Source organism: Budorcas taxicolor, chromosome 6, assembly GCF_023091745.1.
Source record: "Budorcas taxicolor isolate Tak-1 chromosome 6, Takin1.1, whole genome shotgun sequence".
In the NCBI taxonomy this organism is placed as follows: domain Eukaryota; kingdom Metazoa; phylum Chordata; class Mammalia; order Artiodactyla; family Bovidae; genus Budorcas; species Budorcas taxicolor.
This window is the reverse complement of record NC_068915.1, coordinates 16,261,484-16,283,753: the sequence shown is the minus strand read 5'-3', so window position 1 is coordinate 16,283,753 and position 22,270 is coordinate 16,261,484. Positions and strand designations below refer to the sequence as shown.

General features: G+C 38.0%; 1 protein-coding gene across 2 annotated transcripts in view; it reads left to right on the top strand.

Moving 5' to 3' along the window:
- The window catches only part of SEC24B (SEC24 homolog B, COPII coat complex component), a 78,911-nt gene that overhangs the window by 18,821 nt on the left and 37,820 nt on the right, over positions 1 to 22,270 (top strand). Inside the window, exons 3-4 of one of the 2 annotated variants that reach the window (XM_052641601.1) lie at positions 6,250 to 6,420; positions 14,702 to 14,806. In XM_052641601.1, the coding sequence (XP_052497561.1) occupies positions 6,250 to 6,420; positions 14,702 to 14,806 (276 nt within the window). The remainder of the gene's footprint in view (positions 1 to 6,249; positions 6,421 to 14,701; positions 14,807 to 22,270) is intronic. The other variant, XM_052641602.1, reaches the window with a different exon arrangement.

Genomic DNA, 22,270 nt, shown 5'->3' with positions numbered 1-22,270 from the left:
ATTGTAATACTATATTATGAAAGCCATAATGAATATAATTTTAGAAGTTACTGTGTAAAGAAGGGGGTTTTCCCCCCTTAGATTGGTAAATGACTTTTTCATTGTAGTTCAGAAGTTGACAAATTAGATATATCTCAGGTTAATATGGCCTATTGCTTGTCATCATTTCAAAAGAAATAAAGAGATTACTTTTAAAATTCAGTATTACAGAAGTTCCTAAACGTCCTCAGTTGATGTTTCTCTATTTTTTCCAGTGCCCCACACTACATCGTAGTAATAGTTCATAACGTTTTCTGACAGATGTTACTGTTTTTCTCTTGGAAAATTTAAAACATCCCTTGGAACCGTGAGTTTGTTGCAAGGGCAACTTGAGTACCTAAGTGCAAGGTTTGGGAACCATAGGTATATTGATTGTAACTTTCTAGAAAGACAAGCAGTTTAATTGCTTTGGACACTTAAATTATATTGTCAAAGTAGGAATCTTACATGTTAAGCATGATTTTGTATGAAAACTAATCTTTGAGTAATTGATAAGAATGATTGCATTTTATTACTTGATTATATTAGTTTAATTTTCGGGTAATATAGTTAAACTTCAGCAATTCATGAAGGGTTGAGATCCAAAAGCATAACCTGAGCTAAGTGAAGTCGCTCAGTCGTGTCCGACTCTTTGCGACCCCATGGACTGTAGCCTACCAGGCTCCTCAGTCCATGGGATTTTCCAGGCAAGAGTACTGAAGTGGGCTGCCATTTCCTTCTCCAAGGGATCTTCCCAACCCAGGAATTGAACCCGGGTCTCCGCATTGTAGGCAGATGCTTTACCATCTGTACCACCTGAGTTAAGTGATTATCAAAAATACAGTGATTGATACATGCTGTTACTTTTAGGCAGTTGAGTTTGTATTCAGAAATGTGGAATAAAAGAGACATTTAAACATTATCTCATTTGCCTTTTTAGAAAAGCACTTTAATTTAGCACTAGAATTTCAGATTATTTTTGTTAAAAACAGTGATGTATGTTTTGAATGCTATGTTTAGTTAATTTAGGGTGAAATTTTGGCTAGTGTTTAAAAGGTATCATTAGGCCATTAAATTTTTTTTAACTGTTGCTACAGGTAAATTTCTCAAGGTTCAGAAGCTCTTTCCTAGTTTGAGGTGTAGTTGGTTGAGTAATACAAGTTCAACAAGGATTACATCTTGCTGGCATACTGTAAAATAGTACTATCTGATTAATGCTATTTTACCAAGTAGTTTTATTTTTTTAAAAAAGAAACTTTAAAAAATCTACTCATAAAAATAATAATAAACGTTGATAAAATCCTTGTGTAAAAACCTACAACTTACATGATACTAAGGTGTAATCGCTGATAGGTTAATATGTGTCTGTCATCTTGGGGTGATGATGTGCCGGAGGAAAAGCAAAGTAGATACTAGGAGGTGACTCTGGATAAAGAAATCAAGTTAGAGATGTTAGAAGACTGCATTGGAGGTACAAATAGGACAGCTAAGAGATTATTTTCAGCTTCGGGAACTTGTGTTGAGACTGCAGAGTTGTGAGATAATAATAATTTTGCTCCCTCATACTCCTTCAGTTTTTCATAGGCACTCTTGAACCTTACCTTTTCTCACCTTTGTACCTTCCACTGGAAGATTTTCTTTTTTTTTTTTTTTTCACCTGAAGATTTTCTATACTTGCTCCTTCAAGGTCAGAAGATGAAACGTCCATCTTTATGACCACTTCCTTCAAAACTTGGTTTTATCGGTTATTCCTTTTCTGGTGTCTCAGTTTCCCAGTTTCTGCTGGGCTGTGGCATTGGGAAGGTGAGAGGAAAGGACGAGGTGAAGGAAAAACATAAGCTTGGTTCTGTCTGTAATCAGCAGCCATCAGAAATTTATAAGCACAGTGGTGACACTGTCAGATTTGTGATTTAGATCTTTCTTTGTGAGAAGTGTGGTAGGTGAACTGGAAGAGGAAGAACTTGGAGACAAGACTAACTAGGAATTAACTACAACTATCTAGCTGAAGGATGATAACATAGGTTGGGATTTGTTTAGATAGAAGACAGCTGGCAAGAGATGATTTCAAGAATTGGTTGATAGGGTTTATGAAGGAAAAGGAATAATAGAAGTTGACTTAAAATTTTCTAGTTTGAACAGCTTGAATGGGTAATGGTATTAGTTGAGAATTTAATCTCCCTAGTTCCAGCAGAGTTGTATGTACACTTACTGAGGAGCTGCTAAGAACTAACTAGGGAACTACCTTAATGCCAACAAATAAATAGATAAACGGTTTTTTTTAAAAAATTGTGTTCCGTTGCTAAATATACCATATTTCACTTGTCACATTCTCTTTATGAAAGGGGTAGTTTTGTTGTTGGTTTTTTTCCTGGCAGTTTTTGGGTGGTCTTTAATATTTGTGGAACTTGTCTTCATTTGACAGATATTTGAAAGCTAACTATGTGACAGGCATTTATTTTAGTGCTGGGAAATAAAATAGCAAATGAAAAGACTCGATGCCTTACCTCGAGAAGCTGTAATCTTTCTAGGAAGGCAAGTGAAGTCGCTCAGTCATGTCCAGCTCTTTGCGACCCAATGGACTGTAGCCTACCAGGCTCCTCCGTCCATGGGATTTTCCAGGCAATGATACTGGAGTGGATTGCCATTTCCTTCTCCAGGGGATCTTCCTGACCCAAGGATTGAACCCTGGTCTCCCGCATTGCAGGCATTTACCGTCTTGTGATAAAGTTAAAAAACAAGCAGAAATAATGTTTAGAGATACTTATCTGTGTGGTAAACTATTGAATAACAAAAGCAAGGGGATAGTGAACGCAGTCAGGAGGGAGGCAAGGGAATGCCTGCTGTGAGGAGTGTACCAAGAGCGTCAGCAATATTTGAAACACTTTCTTTTCATAGTTGGATGCTGAGTTCATGGGTATTTCTTTTATTATGATTTTATAACTACAGACACATATGTAAGGCATAGACTGACTTGTATCAATTATTTTATTAAAGCGAAAAGTCTGTTACATCTAAAGGGGCTTACGTGTGATTCCCTTTAATGGAAGAGAGCACGGCAAGTGCAAGGGACTGAAAGACTTTGAAGCTAGAGGAGAACCGTGGGCCAGGAGGAGGCTGGGATCATTCAGGGCCTGGTTGACCACATTAAGCTTTTCAGGACAAGATGTTTTGTCTGCACCCTCAAGCACTGGCAGAATATTGAAGGACTGTGAGCAGGACGATGCCGTGTATCAAGCTGGAGACTGGAGAGCGCAGAGGGCCCTGTGCACACCCAAACTACTTCTCGACTTGGTGCCTGGAATTTTGTTTCTGAAAAATTACTTGTGGGGCCGTCTAGAGGCCCAGGGGGATGGAATCATTCTCCAGAGAGGATTTATATTTCCTTCTGCCAGTTTCCTCCAAGAACTACCAGCTTGTGATCACATTCATCCCAGGCTAAGGCCCTAGGTGTGGTGGACTGTGTAGATGTTCTGAGGCAAAGCTGCTGGCTTTTGTAAGGCCTGGCTTCCTGGTTTATCCTGGTCCTGAGGTTATAACCCTTCAGATACTACCCGAAAGTGAAGGTATGGGCTGCCGTAGCAGGTACCCTATCTTGGGTGTGCTGTGGGAGGCGTCTTATTTTCCACACTCTGCAGGGCCACCAAGAACAGCAGATCTGGTTTGTGATAGATATCCACAGGGTTTCGAAAGCAGCTCTGAGTGTTGGGCTTATTTCTCTTCAGTTTTCAATTTCTTACAGATTTTCCCCCAGAGATTAGTTTATGTCATGTTAGGTTTTTGGTGATTTTAAGAAGATCTTTTAGAATATAGTTTTTAAAGTTATCTTCCTTAGAAGGTTTAGTCATAATTTCCTAGATCATCATTACCAGAGGCGGAAATATTTTCTATATTTTTTTACAGTGTCTTTTAGTTTCTCATATGAGCAAAGGTAAAATTAGCATATTTACTGTTTTCCATGCCCCTTTTCTTTCTCACTCAATTTTAAGTGATTATAACTCTCTTAATTTTTACCTTGTACTGTTAAATATACTCATCACTCTTGTTACTTTGACATTTTGAATGATTTTATCAGTTATCTAATGCTGGTTGAAAACCAGAATTATTTATTATTTTTCACAGTTCTGTGGGTTAGTTGGGTTCCTCTGCTTGTTTTCCTGGGCTTCTGTGACTTCATTTAGCTTGACAGTTGGCTGGGCTGAAAGATCCTAGGGCTTCACTCACTTGTCTAGCATTGGTGCCCACTGTTCACGTGAGTACTTAGGTTTTTCTCCACATTGACCAGATCTGCTTCCTTACATGACGGGGTCAGGGCAGCATTTCAAGAGCAGAAAGGTATAAGCTTCAGTGCCTCTCAAAACCTGAGGTCTTGAGCTTGTACACCATTACTTTTGCCACATTCTGCTGGTGAAAGCCAGTCGAAAGTTTAACCTCAATTCAGGGAGTGGGAAAATAGATTCCTGCTTCTTAATGAGAGGAACTGAAAAATATCGTTGACTGTGTCTCTCACAGTGACGTTTGTCCATACTAAAAATAATGTGGCAGTCAGTGCATTTAGACCACAGTCCACCTTCTTTCCCCATTCCTCATATTTGTGTCGTTTGTACACTATTGGGAAATATATCACATTTTGTTCTGTTACTGTATATATTGTTACATTTGTTTCAGTCTTAGACCTGAGTTTGTTCATGTATGTATACACACATCATGCATATAATACACATACGTACCTGTCTGTCTGTGTGTGTATACTGTTGCGTAAGTTTCACACATCATGCATATAACACACATACGTACCTGTCTGTGTGTGTATACTGTTGCGTAAGTTTCACACATCATGCATATAACACACATACGTACCTGTCTGTCTGTGTGTGTATACTGTTGCGTAAGTTTCACACATCATGCATATAACACACATACGTACCTGTCTGTCTGTGTGTGTATACTGTTGCGTAAGTTTCACACATCATGCATATAACACACATACGTACCTGTCTGTCTGTGTGTGTATACTGTTGTGTAAGTTTAAGATGTGCCGCATAATGATATACAAATTTGTTGCAAAATGACTACCATAGCAGGGTTAGTCACCTCTCATAATTGCCTTTTTTGTGTATTTGGTGAGAACATTTAAGATATACTGTCATACTTTAAAGTATATTATAACAGTGTTTTTAAGTATAGTCACCATACTGTACATTAGAGCTTCAGAACCTACTCCTAACTGAGAGTTTGTACCCTTTGACCAGTATCTCCCTATTTTACTCACCTCCCTGCTTCCGGTAACCAAAACTTTCTGCGAGTTTGGCTTTTTTAGGTTCCATATATAACTTAGACCATACGCTGTTTTTCTGACTTAACCTCAATTAGCATGATGACCTCAGGTCCATTCACGTTGTCTCGTGGCAGCATTTCCTGCATTTTTGTGGTTGAATGGTATTCCAGTGTATGTGTGTGTATTTCCTTTATTTCCACATTTTCTGTATCCATTCATGCCCTGTATGTGTGTATACACACACACGTATATATGCATACACATAGCTCCATGTGTGTATATCTAGAGCCACCACATTTTTCAAGTCCATTCATCCGCCAGTGAACACCTGGGTCGTCATCGTAGGTTTTTCTATTATCTCTTGTTGGCTGAAGATGATCTTGCAGGTCGGGCAGTTGGCGCTGTCACAGAGACCGACTATGAATCACATGCACTTTTCTCCAGAAGTCCAACCTGAGGTTAATCTCAGAACCTTACTTAGCTACCTGTGAGACAGGGCATCTGACTAGAGACAGCAAATGAGATGTGGCAGTTTACAGTACAAAGTGCGGTCAGAGCTAGTACTGGAAACATCTGTATAATTCACAGATCACATTACTGTTGATGCAGACCGCCTCTATCATCTGAGGTACACCGCTGTACAGTGCAATAGTCCATATTAATAATAGTGATCTTTAGTAAAGATGGTTGGGGTTCATTTTGTTTAAGAAGGTTTGGAAGCTTCTGGAATGTTTTAGGAAAATTGCCATTAAAGGGTATTAAAACATTTAGTGAGTTAAGTTTTTCGTTTTTTGGAAAATCATTTCTTTGGACCCATTATTTCCTAGATACAGACATACCAGATAAATGTGATGCTGCTGAAGTTTCTACAAGAACTTCAGATAAACTGTGTTTTGTTGGTATTTTAATGTATTTCAAGCTTTACTGCTGTGGGTGAAACAGTTTCCTGTCTTCAGTTGCAGATTCCTTGTCCTGTTCTGTAATGCAAAATGTTCAGCCCAAGTCCAGCCCAGTAGTATCCACTGTTGTGTCAGGAGCCTCGTCAACTAGAATGCCTCCTGCTGCAAATCGTCCAGTGGAGCCTGTGGCCTCGGTTACACAGCCGTCAGAGCTATTACAGCAGAAAGGTATTTGAGAAATCTTATTATACTAGGTATAGTACATACACACATATACGTACATGCTAATTCAAGTAGCTGATTTTAAAAAGTCAAACTGAATAACCATAATTTATAGAAAATATGAAAAAACTAATTTATAGTTTCTATTCAGATGATTATATTTTAATATATTCCAGCCTCTGTTTATGATTTTATATATGTTGTAGAATTTTGTTAAATCTGTTATGCATTTTATATAATTGTAATCAGTTTGCATAATATTTTGTATTTTGCTTTTACATTTATTAAATTATGTAGTTCTCCGTATATGTCTGCACAGTTTTGTAATCATGATGACTAATTCATTATGTCAGTATAATTTACTAATCATCCCTCTATTATGAACCATTTCATTTCTCTTTTTTTTAAATAGATTATTGTTGTTTCTTCTAGGATGAAACACCCAAGATTTCCTTATTTAGTGAATTTACATACCCTCTTTGATGACTTCTTTGCTTGTTTTTATAATTAATAGAAAGTAACTTTTGACCCAGTTTTTAGAATGAGAGGATGAAAATGAAATTGTAAGCCACACTCTTGCCTTGTTGACAAACAATATGGTTTATTTGTTTGCTCGTTTAATAGTTTGCATGTGTTAAGTGACAGGTGTTCTTTTAACCCTGTCTCCCCACACCACCTTTTCTTTTGGCAGTATTCTTGACTGTTTTGCATCTGGCTAAAATTCCAAATCTGTTGATGTTTCAGGTTAATTTACTGTATTTCTCATTAGATGAGAGAGAACTGTTTTGGGGATGTGTTTTAGGCACTGCATCACTATGTGATGACAGACCCTCACCTTGAGTTTGAAGAACGCTTTTTTGTTTTGAAACTTGGGGAAAGCCACATAAATCCTTCGACTTGTCTCACTGCTCTTACTGCACCTGCTAAGTGTTCCTGTGGTCAGCAGAGGCTTTTCTGTCATTTGATTGGATTGTACATTATAGATTTTCTTCTTCTTCTTTTCTATTTTTAAGAAAAACCAACTGCAGCACCAAAGGGCATCTGTTGATTCCCAATAAGCCAGTAGATGTATTAGGAACAGAATCTAGTTATTACAGCATTAACCTTCAAAGTGAGGGACTATCAGGAGAGTTTTACTTATCATGAGTAGAAGAAGCTTAAGGGTAGGTAGGAGCCCTAACTAAATGAGTGGTGTGTTTCCTAACCATTGGTGGCCACCTTCCAGATATTACGTATCTTGCTTCTTTTGGTCCTTTACGTTGCCCCCCACTAATTTATTTTAAACCCTTTATCAGTTCTACTAGGTAGACATCCTGGTTTTAAGATAAGAAAAGTGACATTCACAGCAATTAGGTAACTTGCTCAAGATGATAAATTAGGGAATAGTAGAATGAAAAATCTTTAACTCTCACCTTCCTATCTTGTGCTGTCTCTATGAGGCTGAATTATTGTTTTTGTCAGCTGTTAAGCTCTTATCTTACTCAAGATAACGCTCCTTGAATAAGTAACAGAAAAGATAATACTGGAGACATTTGAATTGCAGCTTTTATTGTTCTGTTTTCTGAAGTAGAAGATAGGCTGCTGAGTGGTCTCTTTGCCTTTGGATGGATTTGGAATGTACACACAGGTCTGTGTGAGCTCTGGCACCAAGCGTGTTGTGCACATAGTGGTTTGTGGGCCTGATAGTTCTGGTAGTTCTGCAGGCTACAGCTGTGTATGGTGTGCTCTGGGTCTGATACGATGTCTGAAATATTGTTACTTGAAAGAGATTAGTCTTTTTCTCCTGTGAATGAAAAATGTTCCCTGCTATATAACAAGGAATGGGGCAGCCACTGAGGCGCTGTAGCTGCCCGCCAGCAGTCAGCCCTGAGGGAACTCAGGACAGAGGCAATGGGGCTGCCTGCTGCCTTGCCCTAAACCGCTGCAGCGGGGCGCCTCAGGGAGTTCAGAAAGGGAAAGAACTGGACGTTGGCCTAGCGGCAGTGCATATCAAAGGAGTGATTTCACTGCATCTTGCCATATGTAGAAAAGTGCTACACCCATTAACTGGTTTTCTTTAATTAATGGTGATCTTTTGATGTTCCAGCTGCCTGGTCTTTGTCCCCAAAACCTCTATATATCCTGGCTCCTCCCTTACCCCTTCAGAACAGCCCCTCAGAGCTGTCTGATATACCAGCCTCCAGGCTTAAGTCCTCAGAAAGCCCGGCAAATAAAACATAGTTCTCAACCTTTGCTGCTGCTGCTGCTGCTGCTGCTGCTAAGTCGCTTCAGTCGTGTCCGACTCTGTGCGACCCCATTTAGGTTGTGCTTTTTTCCCAGTGTTTCAGAGATACCCTTTCTTAGTTATTCTCTCAGCAATTTTTACTGGTTTTTAGAGTAGAGACTTCAAATTTTTGCTTTGCATACCTCCTAAAATTTTTTTGAAGAAAACTAGAACTACTTGAACATTTTTAGATCGACGTCTAAAACTTTTCACCAGAAGTTTAAATACTTGCAGTTACATAATTTTCAGTGTACTGCATACATTGACTTTTAAAACAAAGATGTTGTGTTTTTCGTTGTATCCACTGGGATGAAGTCTGTCATCCTTTAAAAAAAATAGTGAAATGAGCCCTTCTTTAACAATGAGAAAGTTTACAGTTTTCCTTTTTCTTCTTAATATCATATCTCCTCTCTTGAATGTAGTAAAAATATATACTTAAGCTAGAAAATTTTTAACACTCCATCATGCTTCTCTGCTACTATATATATGTATATATACATATATAATTGAAGTTTTAAAATTTGTGTTGTTGTCTATAACCACAGGTGTCTAAGAATTAACACTTTTTCTTCTTGATTATTCTATCAATACAGTTATTTTTGAGTTTCTAGTTGGTGAAAACAATAAACATTATGAATTTTGGTGCTTTTTAAATGGAAAGTACCTTTTCATTGGAAATACATCTTTCATTGAGGTTAATGGCTTTCTCTCCGCCCCACCATAGCTTTCTGTACCTGGGTTGCATATGGTTCATTATTAAAATAAGATATATTTTAGAAAAACTTCATTTATAGTTGTTTATTTTTGTACAGATAATTACTGAGAAAATTTTGGTCATGTAAGGTAGATAGGAATGGTATTGGAAGGGTTTTATTAAAGCAATATTGTTCTTTTAGGTTTTTTAACCTTCTGAGTTTATTTTCCAGGTTGTAGATAGCTGGTAGCATTATTATTTCATGTAGCAGTTTACAGTTTACAAACACCTTTAGGTTTTACTGTCACACTTGATCATCGTGTGAAGCAGACATACCGTATATTTCTTTTATAGAAGAGAGAAGTTGAGGTTTAGAGAGGTGTTTGTTTTACTGAGTTAGCAGTTATTCAAGATACTGTAAATTTCATTATACTATTGCCAATATAATATCACATACTTTTATCTCACAGGTAGTATCTCCACATAACCTAATTGGCAAAGGCAGTCCTCATTTTCAAACCAGTGAGGCACATTTTATTCTTTGTCAGATAGTCTGATTTAGGTTTTAATCCAATAAAATGTGTTCCTAAAGTTTCAGGAGGCATCATAAACTCCACTGAGAAATAAATTTCATCTTGTATCTCATAAGCCAAAATTACTAAAAGCTGTCAAGTTTAAATGTCAAAGTCATTCTTTTTTATAGTAAGTTATAAAAACTAGACAGTGAATCCAAATGCTGTTTCTCATTGCCAAATTTGAAACAAAGCGTTGTAATATGTACCTAATATTAAGCTATTTGTGAAGCAAAGATTGTCTTAAAAAGCACTGTATTCCTATGGTAAAATACATGCATAGTGTTATGCGCTCCAGTCACATCCAGCTCGCGACCCCGTGCTGTAGCCTGCCAGGCTCCTCTGTCCATGGAATTTTCCAGCCAAGAACACTGGAGTAGGTTGCCCTTCCCTTCTGCAGGGGATCTGCGGCAGATTCTTTATCTTCTGAGCCACCAGGGAAGCCCTAAATATTTGCATGCTGCTGCTCCCTCTAAGTCACTTCAGTCGTGTCCGACTCTGTGTGACCCCATAGACAGCAGCCCACCAGGCTCCCCCGTCCCTGGGATTCTCCAGGCAAGAACACGGGAGTGGCATAGTGTTTATCAAACTATGTTATTTGACTTTTTTTTTAGTATTTAAATAGGAATCATGCATAAAAGTTAGAAATAATTCCATTAATCGCATAGTAAAAATTTGTACATATACTAATATATATACAGCATGTATATATATTTTATAATATATATATATATGCTACTAAGTACTAATAGGTTTATTGTTGTTTAGTTGCTAAGGTGTGTATGACTGTTTTGTGACACCATGGACTTGTAGCTCACCAGTGTCCTCTGTCCCTGGGATTTCCGAGGGAAGAATACTGGAGTGGGTTGCCATTTCCTCCTCCAGGGGTTCTTCCCAACCCGCGGATAGAACCTATCTCTCCTGCATTGGTGGGCAGATTCTGTACCACTGAGACACCTGGAAAGCCCAGCTAATAGGTTTACCTGCTAATATATTTTTTGTTGTTGGTTTTAAAAGAAGGTAGAAGGAATTAAATATTGTATAAAATAGGAGATATGAAATAGTTATTATAAATATGTTATGATAAAATGTGTTTTAAAGTACTTTATTGAATATCTCATAGACTTTGAGAGAAATCCAGTGTATCTTGAAAAAGACTGGTAGTCCTAGAAAATATTCTACATGTTTTTAAAGGAACTGGCATTACTCAAAGTGTTGCTCAGATTGGTGGAAGGTTCTTTTTCTAATGACTTGCCCTAGGGATAAGTATTGAGAATAGTTGAAAATAATTGTTTTCTTTTAAATATACACAAAAACATGTTTTGAAGTTCAGTAGTGATTGTAGCAAATACTTGTGTAGTATTTACTGTATTTCAGGTTCCATTCTAAGATTTAAAATATGTTAATTCATTTAATCCTCCCAGCAACCATTTGAGGTAGTCATTGTCCCGTCTTACAGATGATATAAATGAAGAACAGAGAGGTTAGTAATTTGCCCCAAAACACACAGGTAGTAAGTGGTATTTCCTGGAATTGAACTCAGAGACCCCATTTTATCCATAATGTCCTGCTGCTGGTCTGTTTAATACTTCTTACTGTTTTTGCTTTGTTCTCATCGAACTCTGAAAAGCAGTGGCTTCTTTGATAGTAGTGGTTGGGGCCTGCATATGTGCAGAGTCATTAAATAAATCATTATTCCCAGTACCCTACTTTTCAATATTTCTGAATTAATAAAGCCAACCCTGTTTCTAATATGTTTAATTTTTAACTGAAGCATGTATGGCAAGGTAAAAGAAAGTCTGTAGATTTAAGGTGCCTTGATTAATCATTTAAAGAAGGAGGAAACTTTCCTATATTAAGATTTAGAATAAGTGAAGGGAATGTTTCTTTTGTAAGTTGAGAAAAAGTCTGTTCTTGACACAGGTACTTTCTTGGATAAAGTATAGGAAAGGAAGTACTGTGGAAAGTGATTCCCGTAAAAACCGTTCTTTTGTGGGAACCCTTGCAAAGTTTTCTAGTGTATGTGCTTGGAAGACTAGGTTAGGAAAGGTAACAGTCGCTCAGAAGTCTGAGCTCTTGAGTTTAAAAAAGCTAGCCTCCCCAAGGGATTTATTTTCTCTTCAGACTGGTTTTATTTATTCTCATTGTAACTGTATCTAGGGAACAGTAAAGATGCCTTTTATTAAGCAACTCCAACTCTCTGAAGAGAATACTTTCATGACAAGTAGTTCAAAGAGAATGTCTTTTTTAAAATATTGGGCACCTGTTAATAACAGGTTCTTTATCATGTCATTCAGTCTGTGAAATAATGTTCTCCCTCTTGGTTTTCTAGGTTTATACCTTGAAAGCTCTGACAGAATAAAATAGGAATGTGGCTTTGCGTCCTTGTTTGATGGTGATGGTGATGGTGGTGGTTGGACATGTGCCCCGTGTACATTTCTACAGTGTACTGTGTGCAGTCTAGAGCAGGGCATTTAATACGGACTGATTGTTTTCCTAGAACTCTTACCATTCTTCTGTGGATTAAACAGAATGTTATATTCTTGTACCGTTAGTATTCCTAAACTTTTAACAAACTTTAGTTAAACGAGCAAAGAAAGGTTAAAACGCACAGTAGATTGAGTCATCCTTGGGAAAGAGCTTAAATACTGATACATTCATCTCTAGCACTTCTCAAAAGAGATTGCCTCTTTTTAGGACAGTGAAATTAAGTATGTTGTGTGACATTCAGTTAATATAGTATGTTGACAACCATTGAATGATCTAAAATGATATTATAATAAATAATATTACTGTTCCATCTTATTTTTAGGTTTGTTCCAGTGCATTAAATAGTTGCTCTATAAAAAAAATTTTTTTTTTGCTTCCAATTCAGCATTGGATATTTTCCCAGTAATACATGAAACCTGTTTTTATTCAGTAAATCTGGAAAAAGAGGAAAATATTTATCTTACAACACACATAGGTTTGCCCTATGCTTTGACTCCTCTGATTAGGTACAAAATCAACAGTCTACACAGTCATGAAAAGAATGGATTTTCTTCCTGTTTTTTGGACTCTCTCAGCTTAGCACAGCAGATAGAAATTTCTTGTTTTCTTCTTTCTCTTGTTTCTTATTATATACATACACATACGTGTACTTTTTAAAGTGCAGTGCTAATTGGTGTTTTGAGAAAGTATTTCATTTTTAAAGAAGTCCTTAAATTGGAGAATTTTTCTAAAAAATATTTTTACTGTTAACATGTCTGAATATAAACTTCTTAGTCTATTTAACCTAAAGTCTAATATTAGTCAAATTTTCATTTTAACTAGGCTATTGTTAGAGGAACTTGCCACTCTGAATTTGGTCTTTCAAGGTATCAAGTTTATTTTTTGTGTTGCCTGAACTTACTTTGCACTGATATTTACTTTTTCAGGTGAATTTGTTATAACTGCCATTTTATCTGTATTTAAAACGTATTTCAGCAAAGCTAGCAGATTTGTCAATGACGTCTTTAGTCATGAGGATCAAAGCTTTACTCATATACAGTTTAACCTTTGCTGTCTTCTAAGTTCAGACTTGACTTTGTTAAAATTTTTTTATTATACTCCATGCTAATTAAGAAGGTCACCTGAAAAAAAACAAAACCGAGCATGAGAGGACTACCACATGATTTTTTAGTGAGGCAGGGCTTCATTGTACTTACAATATTGTGACATGTTATTGAAAATCCATGTTATATTTCTGGGTTCTTTTTTTTTCTTTTTCAAATTGAGCTCTAAGATTTTTCTTTGTAAGGATGTTTATTCTTTTTTATTTTTAGAATGTTTATTCTTATTTATGAAGAGTATGTATTTTTAAGTGTATATATATATTATTTTTAAGTGTATATGTATATATATATGTTTTTAAAATTTTCCCTCTTAAAAATTTTGTGGATCTTAGTTTTTGTCCTGATTTTGCTAGAATAATTAAATAATGAAAATATGCAGCCAACTTTTTTGTTTTAAAGGGCGGTGTTGTCCAGTTACTAGTTGTGCCTTTTCTGTAGGCTGCCTTCTCTTGCTGTATCTCCCACTGCGGACCAGTCTCCTTCACTTAATTCAGTCTCACACGTAGGCAGTAGGCTGATGCTGAGATGATTTGCTGCCTCTGAAAATTCACTTTAATTGTCTCACTTGTCGGGCCACAGTTAATAAGCAGCCCCCCTCTTTTTTATGTTTTCTTTTGAGCATCTCCTCTGAGCAGAGAACGATGCTAGATCCAGTTCTTTTCTTTAACTGTCATTCTTTTTCCGTTATGAGAGCTGAGTCACCATCGGGGTGGCATTAGCAGAAGGAAGGTACCGAGGATTTGTATGTGTGTTGTATGCTGTATAAATTCATTTCAGTAGAAGTGATCACTGCTCACCAAGAGTACATGGTCCCAAAGGAAGTATACCACAAGGGCCCCAAGGTCAAAGAAGGTAAACGTGTAGAGCTCAGTAAAATGTTCAGAGACTATCAGTGGAGTTTCCTAAATATTATCGATGTCAGACATGGTGCTTTTTTTTTTTTTTTACACGTAAACCAGTTCATATTAAAGCTGCTTTTACTAAACTGCTTTGCAGAGATTTCTAACAGTTTCAGTTTTGATTATAAATTAGCTAATATTAATATGCATGCTGGGGTGTTCTTTGGAATGTCAGAGTTCTTTCTCACTTTTGATGCAATGTCAAAATTTTATTTCTCATCTTTCCCGTTGGTTTGACTCTTGTGTTTGTGCTTTCCACTTTACAGGCATGCAGTATGGTGAATATGTTAATAACCAAGCTAGCTCCGCACCAACTCCCTTGTCATCAACTTCCGATGATGAGGAAGAGGAGGAGGAGGATGAGGAAGCAGGTCTGCTTTAGCTTTACCCCAGTTCTTGAACTTTTCCTACTCAAGTTTTCTTTTTATGTCCATAGTCTTACTCGTCCTTAAACAATGTGTCTTTGCAGATTTAGCTCAATAGATTGGTTTGGGCTATAGAAGGTGGGGGTCACTGGAGGCGTTTTGCTTGTTTGTTTTGTGTTTCCTTTTTTGGACATCTTTACCATTTTGTAAGTAACAATGCATTTTTCATGATGATAGAGTGCTTTCTTCTTTCAGAAGTTTATTTTCTCTCATGCCACATGCTAAAGAATGAGTCCTGACTGATGCTTTTGGCCGTTGATTGCTGTAGCACCCTTTTAGGAATGTTTTATTTTCTGCTTTGCATGCTACTTTGGGATAATCGAAATGAATCATGTGGGTTTTATAAAACTGACATAAAAATTGGAGAGCGTTTCTCTGAGGTCTTTTCTTTGTGGCCCATCTTGTCATATATTTTGAAGACCCCATATTTGTAGTTGTTTTCCTATTTCATGAAGTAGAAGTTCACATCTTGCTAGTTGAAGAAATTGTGCATGCAATGATGTGTTGCAGCCTGTTTAATATCTTTTTCTACCTTTGATAAGTATAACTGCTAACTTTTAAGTAATTCAGTTCCTCTGTTAATTCTAATATTTTAAGACTGAATCAATAAGTGATGATCTTTTAAGTTATACATGACCATGATTCTCTGTTATCTTTGTAACTGAGTGGAAGGATTTGCTCTGTAAACAGTCTGTTTAAATAGAGCTTTCTGTTTCCTTTGCATTTTTTAAACATTCAAATCCTTATGCATGATTTGTGGGCACAGGGTGAAAGTTAAGGGTTCCAGAAGGATGGTATTTTTTTCTTCTCTTAAAAATCCAGATACCCATTTATCTTTATGAATTTTTGGTAGTTTTTTATTTTACATAATTTCAGTCTTACAGAAGAGTGAAAGAAACTACCATATGTACTTTACCAAGATAAACCATTTTTGCCTCATCCTCGCTATATGCAGTTTTTCCTGTGTCATTTGAATGTAAGGTGGAGATACCATGAACCTTTACCTCTAAATATTTCAGTGTGTGTTTCCTGACTGTAAGCACAGTGTCTTACGTAACACAAGCATAATATAGTTATCAGGAAATCAGTCACTGTTACCTTAATATCCGTTACACGGTCCATAATCATATCTTAACAGCTGTCTTAATAAGATCTTTCATAGCTGTTTCCATGGCCTAGGATCTAATCCAGGGTCATGGTGTTGAATTTAGTCGCCATTTATTTAGACTTCTTCAACCTACAACAGTCCCTTAACCTTTCTTTATTTTTCGGACTTTGACACTTTTGATTAAATTGAAATCACACATTTTTGGTGAGATTACCACTGAAGTATGGCATGTTCTCAGAGCCTCCTGTTAAGAGGCACATGCTGTTGATTTGTTCCCATATTGATGATATTTAACTTTGATGACTTGATTAAGATGGTGTCTGCCAGATTTCTCAACTGTAAAGGTACTTCTCTTTTCCCTTAAAATTAATAAGTAATTTGTGGGGAAGTTCTTTGATACTATTATAAATATCCTGTTCTTGATTAAACTAGCATACATTAGTTTGAACATTCTTCAGAGATTTTCCAGTTCTAACATTCCCTCTTTGTTCATGAGTTCAGGTTTCACTGTGAAGAAGAGCCTTCTCTTCTCTCTTATTGATTTCTTTGGGTTTATAATGACTCATGGATTCTTGTTTTATTCAGTGGGTCATAATCCATTACTGTCATTAGTTATTCTAATAGCAATTTGTCCTCAACCTGGGCAGCAGCAGCTTCTTCAAGCTGTCTTTTAAAAATGTTCCCATGAATCTTTAAGCACTTATTTTAAGTCCCTTAAGTCCTCACTAAGATGTTCCTAGCTCATCTTGTGTTTGGGCTGCTGCAACCTGGGATGGACTGTTTCCCTCAGTCCTGGTACCTGTACTGCAGAAGGGCATTGTAGGAGCCAGGGTCTTACTGTAACTGATGGCCCTTGATGGCCCTTGCTGCTGAAGGGCCACTGGTCCCAGGCCCTGGCATTCTAATTATTTAACACAGGGGTTATTCAGATCCTACAAATGTCTCAGTTTTTAACCTTATGATCCTAATTTTACACAGTTCAAAAATGTGTTACTTTGTGTAATGTTGTCAGCCTAAATTGCCCTGTTTTTGTTCTGCTGAACGATTAGGTGCGTTGGTTGAAAATCCCGTTTCCTTATATGGAAAAAAAATCAGATAATGAAAAAGATTTAGCATTTATGGCTTTTCTCCTGTCACCTTACATTATTTAAGTACAGCTATGGGTTTTTGTATCATTTCTTCTAGATGCAAACCCCCATTTTGTCACTTACTAGCTTTGTGACCTGAGACAAGTTTCTTAAACTCATTGAGCCTCAATTGACTCATCTTGTCAGTGGAGAATGATAGTAACAGTTACACATGGTTGTTTTTAGGATTGAAGGTGTTCTTTGTCAAGAGCTTAGAACAGTGTCTGGCAAATGCTGAAATCTCTCTAAAAATTAGTTGTCATTAATAATGTTGAGAACATGTTCTTATCTCAGTTTTATTCTTCCCTGCAATCTTGCAACGCAGAGATAATTGGCTCCATTTTGCAGATGAGTTGATTGAGATGTGAACAATGCATTTGCCTCAAACTAGGTCTCTTTGTCTGCTGAGAGGTATGGGCAGCGTAGTCCTCATGTCCTCGTGAGAACATGAAGCCCTGAAGTAGAGGGGACTAAAGAGCACATGCAGTAGCCACTGTGGCGTTGCTTAGGTATTGTCTTCCTCTTTGCCTTTTTATCGTGCAGCAGGATAATAGGGCTTCCCTTGTGGCTTAGCTGGTAAAGAATCCGCCTGCAATGCAGGAGACCTGGGTTCGATCCCTGGGTTGGGAAGATCCCCTGCAGAATGGAAAGGCTACCCACTCCAGTATTCAGGCCTGGAGAATTCCATGGAGTGTATAATCCATGGGGTTGCGAAGAGTCGACACGACTGAGTGACTTTCACTATTCACACTAAAATAAAATAAGACTGTATTATGGACATTTTTCCTAGGATCCTAGTGTTATCTCCTTATGGTTTGTAAATAAAAATACTGTTTTTGTTGGTTGCAAATTAAAGGGACATTCTGAGTGAGAGGAAAGAAAAAATAGAAAGGAAATTTAGCTTTAAAATGATTTTTTAAAAGTCCTGGTCAGTTACAGTATTTTTTCCATGTGTAAAATGGTAAAAGAAAGTGCCTCAAATTGGTGTGGAGGTTACATATAAGCAGCTCTATGAAGTGGAGTGTTCTATTTGTTAACTGTTTCAGAGGTGGTTTTTTTTCCTGTAATCATTAGATTCTTGGGTGTTTAGTTCATGTGAAATTATTCTCCAACTTGGGAAAAATTTGTTAAGCAGTAGTAAAACAGCAACTACCAGGTTGGGAAATCGTAATATTAACATTCCTTATGCTGTGCTCCGTGTGCTTAGTCACTCTGGTGCCCAGCTCTTCGCGACCCCATCGACGGTAGGCCACCAGGCTCCTCTGTCCGTGGGGATGCTCCAGGCAAGAATACGGGAGGGGTTGCCATGCCCTCCTCCAGGGGATCTTCCCAACCCAGGGATCCAACTCAGGTCTCCCGCACCGGAGGCAGATTCTTTACTGTCTGAGCCACCAGGGAACCCCGTATATATTCTTTACAGTTACGGTTAAAGTAACTCTCCACTTATTTTAGCTTTTCATTTATTAAAGCTTATGGTTTGCTTGACAGTGTGTCTGTCTAGGAGTCAAGTACAGGGATATTTCTTTAAAGCTTTCATTTCTTTCTTTTTTTTTTAAGCTTTTGGATTTAAAAGAAAATTTTAATTTCAGTTCTGATTTTACATTAAACCATCTAATTATATCTTTAAAATTACATGCTACAAATAGGCTTCCTTTTTTCAAGTTTCCTTGTTAAATGCATACTTGGAAACTGAAATAGGATTTAGTACTGGAGACAGTCTTATGTTTTGTTGGAAGCTTGTGAAAGTTCAGAATTGTTCGAGAATAAACTTAGATTTAAAGAAAGCAGATAGCAAGCTGCTCATAATGGTTATATTTTAATTTCTTCACTAAGTTTATTCAGTTACAGATATCTCCTTCAGTTGTTAGTGCTAGAGTGGACCTTTGGTGGACAAATACCATCATACCTGTACTAGTAAGGAATACTGACTTGGAAATGGGAGTGAAAGCAGTGACCTGAAATTGAGCAGTGAGATAAAGTGAAAGTGGGGGCGGTGTAAAAAGCCAAAGACCAGGGCCAGCCCTAGTCCCTGGAAGACGCTATTGTCTAGCATTCTGTCACCTGCTCTCCGTACGCCCAGCCGCCTTTCCTCTAGGGAATTTTCAGGTTGGGAAGAGGCCGGAGGACTCTCCCATAATGTGACAGCTTGATGCTTTATTCTGTAAATAATGTTAGAAGAAAAAAACTTTTTTTTTTTTTTTTCATAATGAGTTTTAAGGTGCTAGTCAGTTTTTACTTGACTTTCACACAGACTAATAGTAATTATTCAGTGCCAGGCACTACCTCAGAGAGAATATGTTTTTGCTTGACTTGGTTATTTTAAAAGGTAATGCTGCATTTTGACATAGAACAAATAAAGTCAGCTCTTATAAAGGACAGGACAGTATTGGCCTTATTTCTACCTTCCAAAGAAAATTCCTTTTTAAAAACAAATAGTTCAAGTATATCATGCAGTGTCACTAACTCTAATCATTATGTGCTGTACATTAGATTCCCAGGTCCCTAGAACTGTTACAACTGGAAGATTTTCTTCTTTGATCAACATCTTCCCTTTTCCTCCACCATCCTAACACCCCTTGCCAAAGGAAATCCCTAAAAGGGTTCAATCTGACTCTCTGTCTTTTTAATAATTTTATTTATTTTGGGGTGTGCTGGGTCTTCATTGCTGCACCAGCCTTTTCTCTAGTTGCAGGGGGAGGGGGCGCCTACGCTCCAGTTGCAGTGCACAGGCTTATTGCTGTGGCTCCTCTTTTTGTGGATCACGGGCTTGGTAGTTGCGGCACAGGACTCGGCAGCTGCTGCTCATCAGCTCCAGGGCACGGGCTCGGTAGTTGCGGCACAGGGCTCGGTAGTTGCGGCACAGGGCTCGGTAGTGGCGGCACAGGGCTCAGCAGCTGCTGCTCATCAGCTCCAGGGCACGGGCTCGGTAGTGGCGGCACAGGGCTCGGCAGCTGCTGCTCATCAGCTCCAGAGCACGGGCTTGGTAGTGGCGGCACATGGGTTTAGTTGTTCTTCAGCGTGTGGGATCTTCCCAGACCAGGGATTGAACCCATCTCTCTTGCACTGGCAGGCTGATTCTTTTACCGCTGAAGGAAGCCCTAATAGGTTGGGGCTACCAGGGAAGCCCCAATCTATCTTTCTCACTCACTAATGTACTACTATTTGATTATTTTAAAAAGTAAATATCTTCAAACTAAATTCAGTACATATTTAGTATATTTTTAAAATTTTAGAAATTGAGCACATATACTGGCTCTGTGAAGGAAGTAAACAGATATCATTGCCATTAAGAAAAATATTAGTTTGAGGGTCTTCAGTATTCATTGAAATCAGTCAGTTCAGTTGACAGTCATGTCTGACTCTTTGCAACCCCATGGACTGCAGCATGCAAGGCTTCTCTGTCCATCACCAACTCCCGGAGCTTACTCAGACTCATGTCCATCGAGTTGGTGATGCCATCCAACCATCTCATCTTCTATCATCCCCTTCTACTCTTGCCTTCAGCCTTCCCAGCATCAGGGTCTTTTCCAAGGAGTCAGTTCTTCACATCAGGTGGCCAAAGTATTGGAATTTCGCCGTCAGTCCTTCCAATGAATATTCTGGACTGATTTCCTTTAGGATTGACTGGTTTGATCTTGCAGTCCAAGGGACCCTCAAGAGTCTTCTCTAAAACCACAGGTCAAAAGCAGCAGTTCTTCAGCGCTCAGTTTTCTTTATAGTCCAGCTCACATCCACGCATGACTACTGGAAAAACCATAGCTTTGACTAGACGAACCTTTGTTTGCCAAAGTGATGTCTGTTCTATGCTGTCTAGGTTGGTCATAGCTTTTCTTCCAAGGAGCAGTTGTCTTTTAATTTCATGTCTGCAGTCGCCATCTGCAGTGATTTTGGAGCCCCCCAAATAAAGTCTGTCACTGTTTCCATTGTTTCACCATCTATTTGCCATGAAGTGATGGGACCAGATGCCATGATCTTAAGTTTTCTGAATGTTGAGTTTTAAGCCAACTTTGTTTCACTCTCCTCTTTCACTTTCATTAAGAGGCTCTTAATTTCTTCTTCACTTTCTGCCATAAGGCTGGTATCATCTGCATATCTGAGGTTATTGATATTTCTCCTGGTAATCTTGATTCCAGCTTGTGCTTCATCCAGCCTGGCAGTTCACATAATGTACTCTGCATATAGGTTAAATAAGTAGGGTAACAATATACAGCCTTGACAGACTTCTTTCCCAATTTGGAGCCAATCAGTTGTTCCATGTCCAGTTCTAACTGTTACTTCCTGATCTGCATACAGATTTCTCAGGAGGCAGGTAAGATGGTCTGGTATTCTCATCTCTTGAAGAATAGTCCCCTGTTTATTGTTATCCACACAGTCAAAGGCTTTGGTGTAGTCAATAAAGCAGAAGTTTTTCTGGAACTCCTTGCTTTTTTGATGATCCAGTGGATGTTGGCAATTTGATCTCTGGCTCCTCTGCTTTTTCTAAATCCAGCTTGAACATCTGGAAGTTTTCAGTTCATGTACTGTTGTACTGTTGAAGCCTGGCTTGGAGAATTTTGAGTATTACTTTGCTAGCGTGTGAGATTAGTGAAATTGTGCAGTAGTTTGAGCATTCTTTGGCATTGCCTTCGTTTGGGACTGGAATGAAAATTGACCTTTTCCAGTCCTGTGGCCACTGCTGAGTTTTCCAAATTTGCTGGCATATTGAGTTTAGCACTTTAACAACATCATCTTTCAGGATCGATCTGAAATAGCTCAACTGAAATTCAGTCACTTCCACTAGCTTTGTTTGTAATGATGCTTCCCAAGGACCATTTGACTTCTCATTCTGGGATGTCTGACTCTAGGTGTGTGATCATACCATCATGGTTATCTGGGTCATGAAGATCTTTTTGTATAGTTACTCTGTATTTTTGCCACTTCTTCTTAATATCCTCTCCTTCTGTTAGGTCGATACCATTTCTGTCCTTTATTGAGCCCATCTTTGCATGAAATGTTCCGTTGGTATCTCTTATTTTCTTGAAGGGATCTCTAGTCTTTCGATTCTGTTGTTTCCCTCTATTTCTTTGCATTGATCACTGAGGAAGGCTTTCTTATCTCTCCTTGCTATTCTTTGGAACTGTGCATTCAGATGGGTGTATCTTTCCTTTTCTCTTTTGCCTTTAGCTTCTCTTCTTT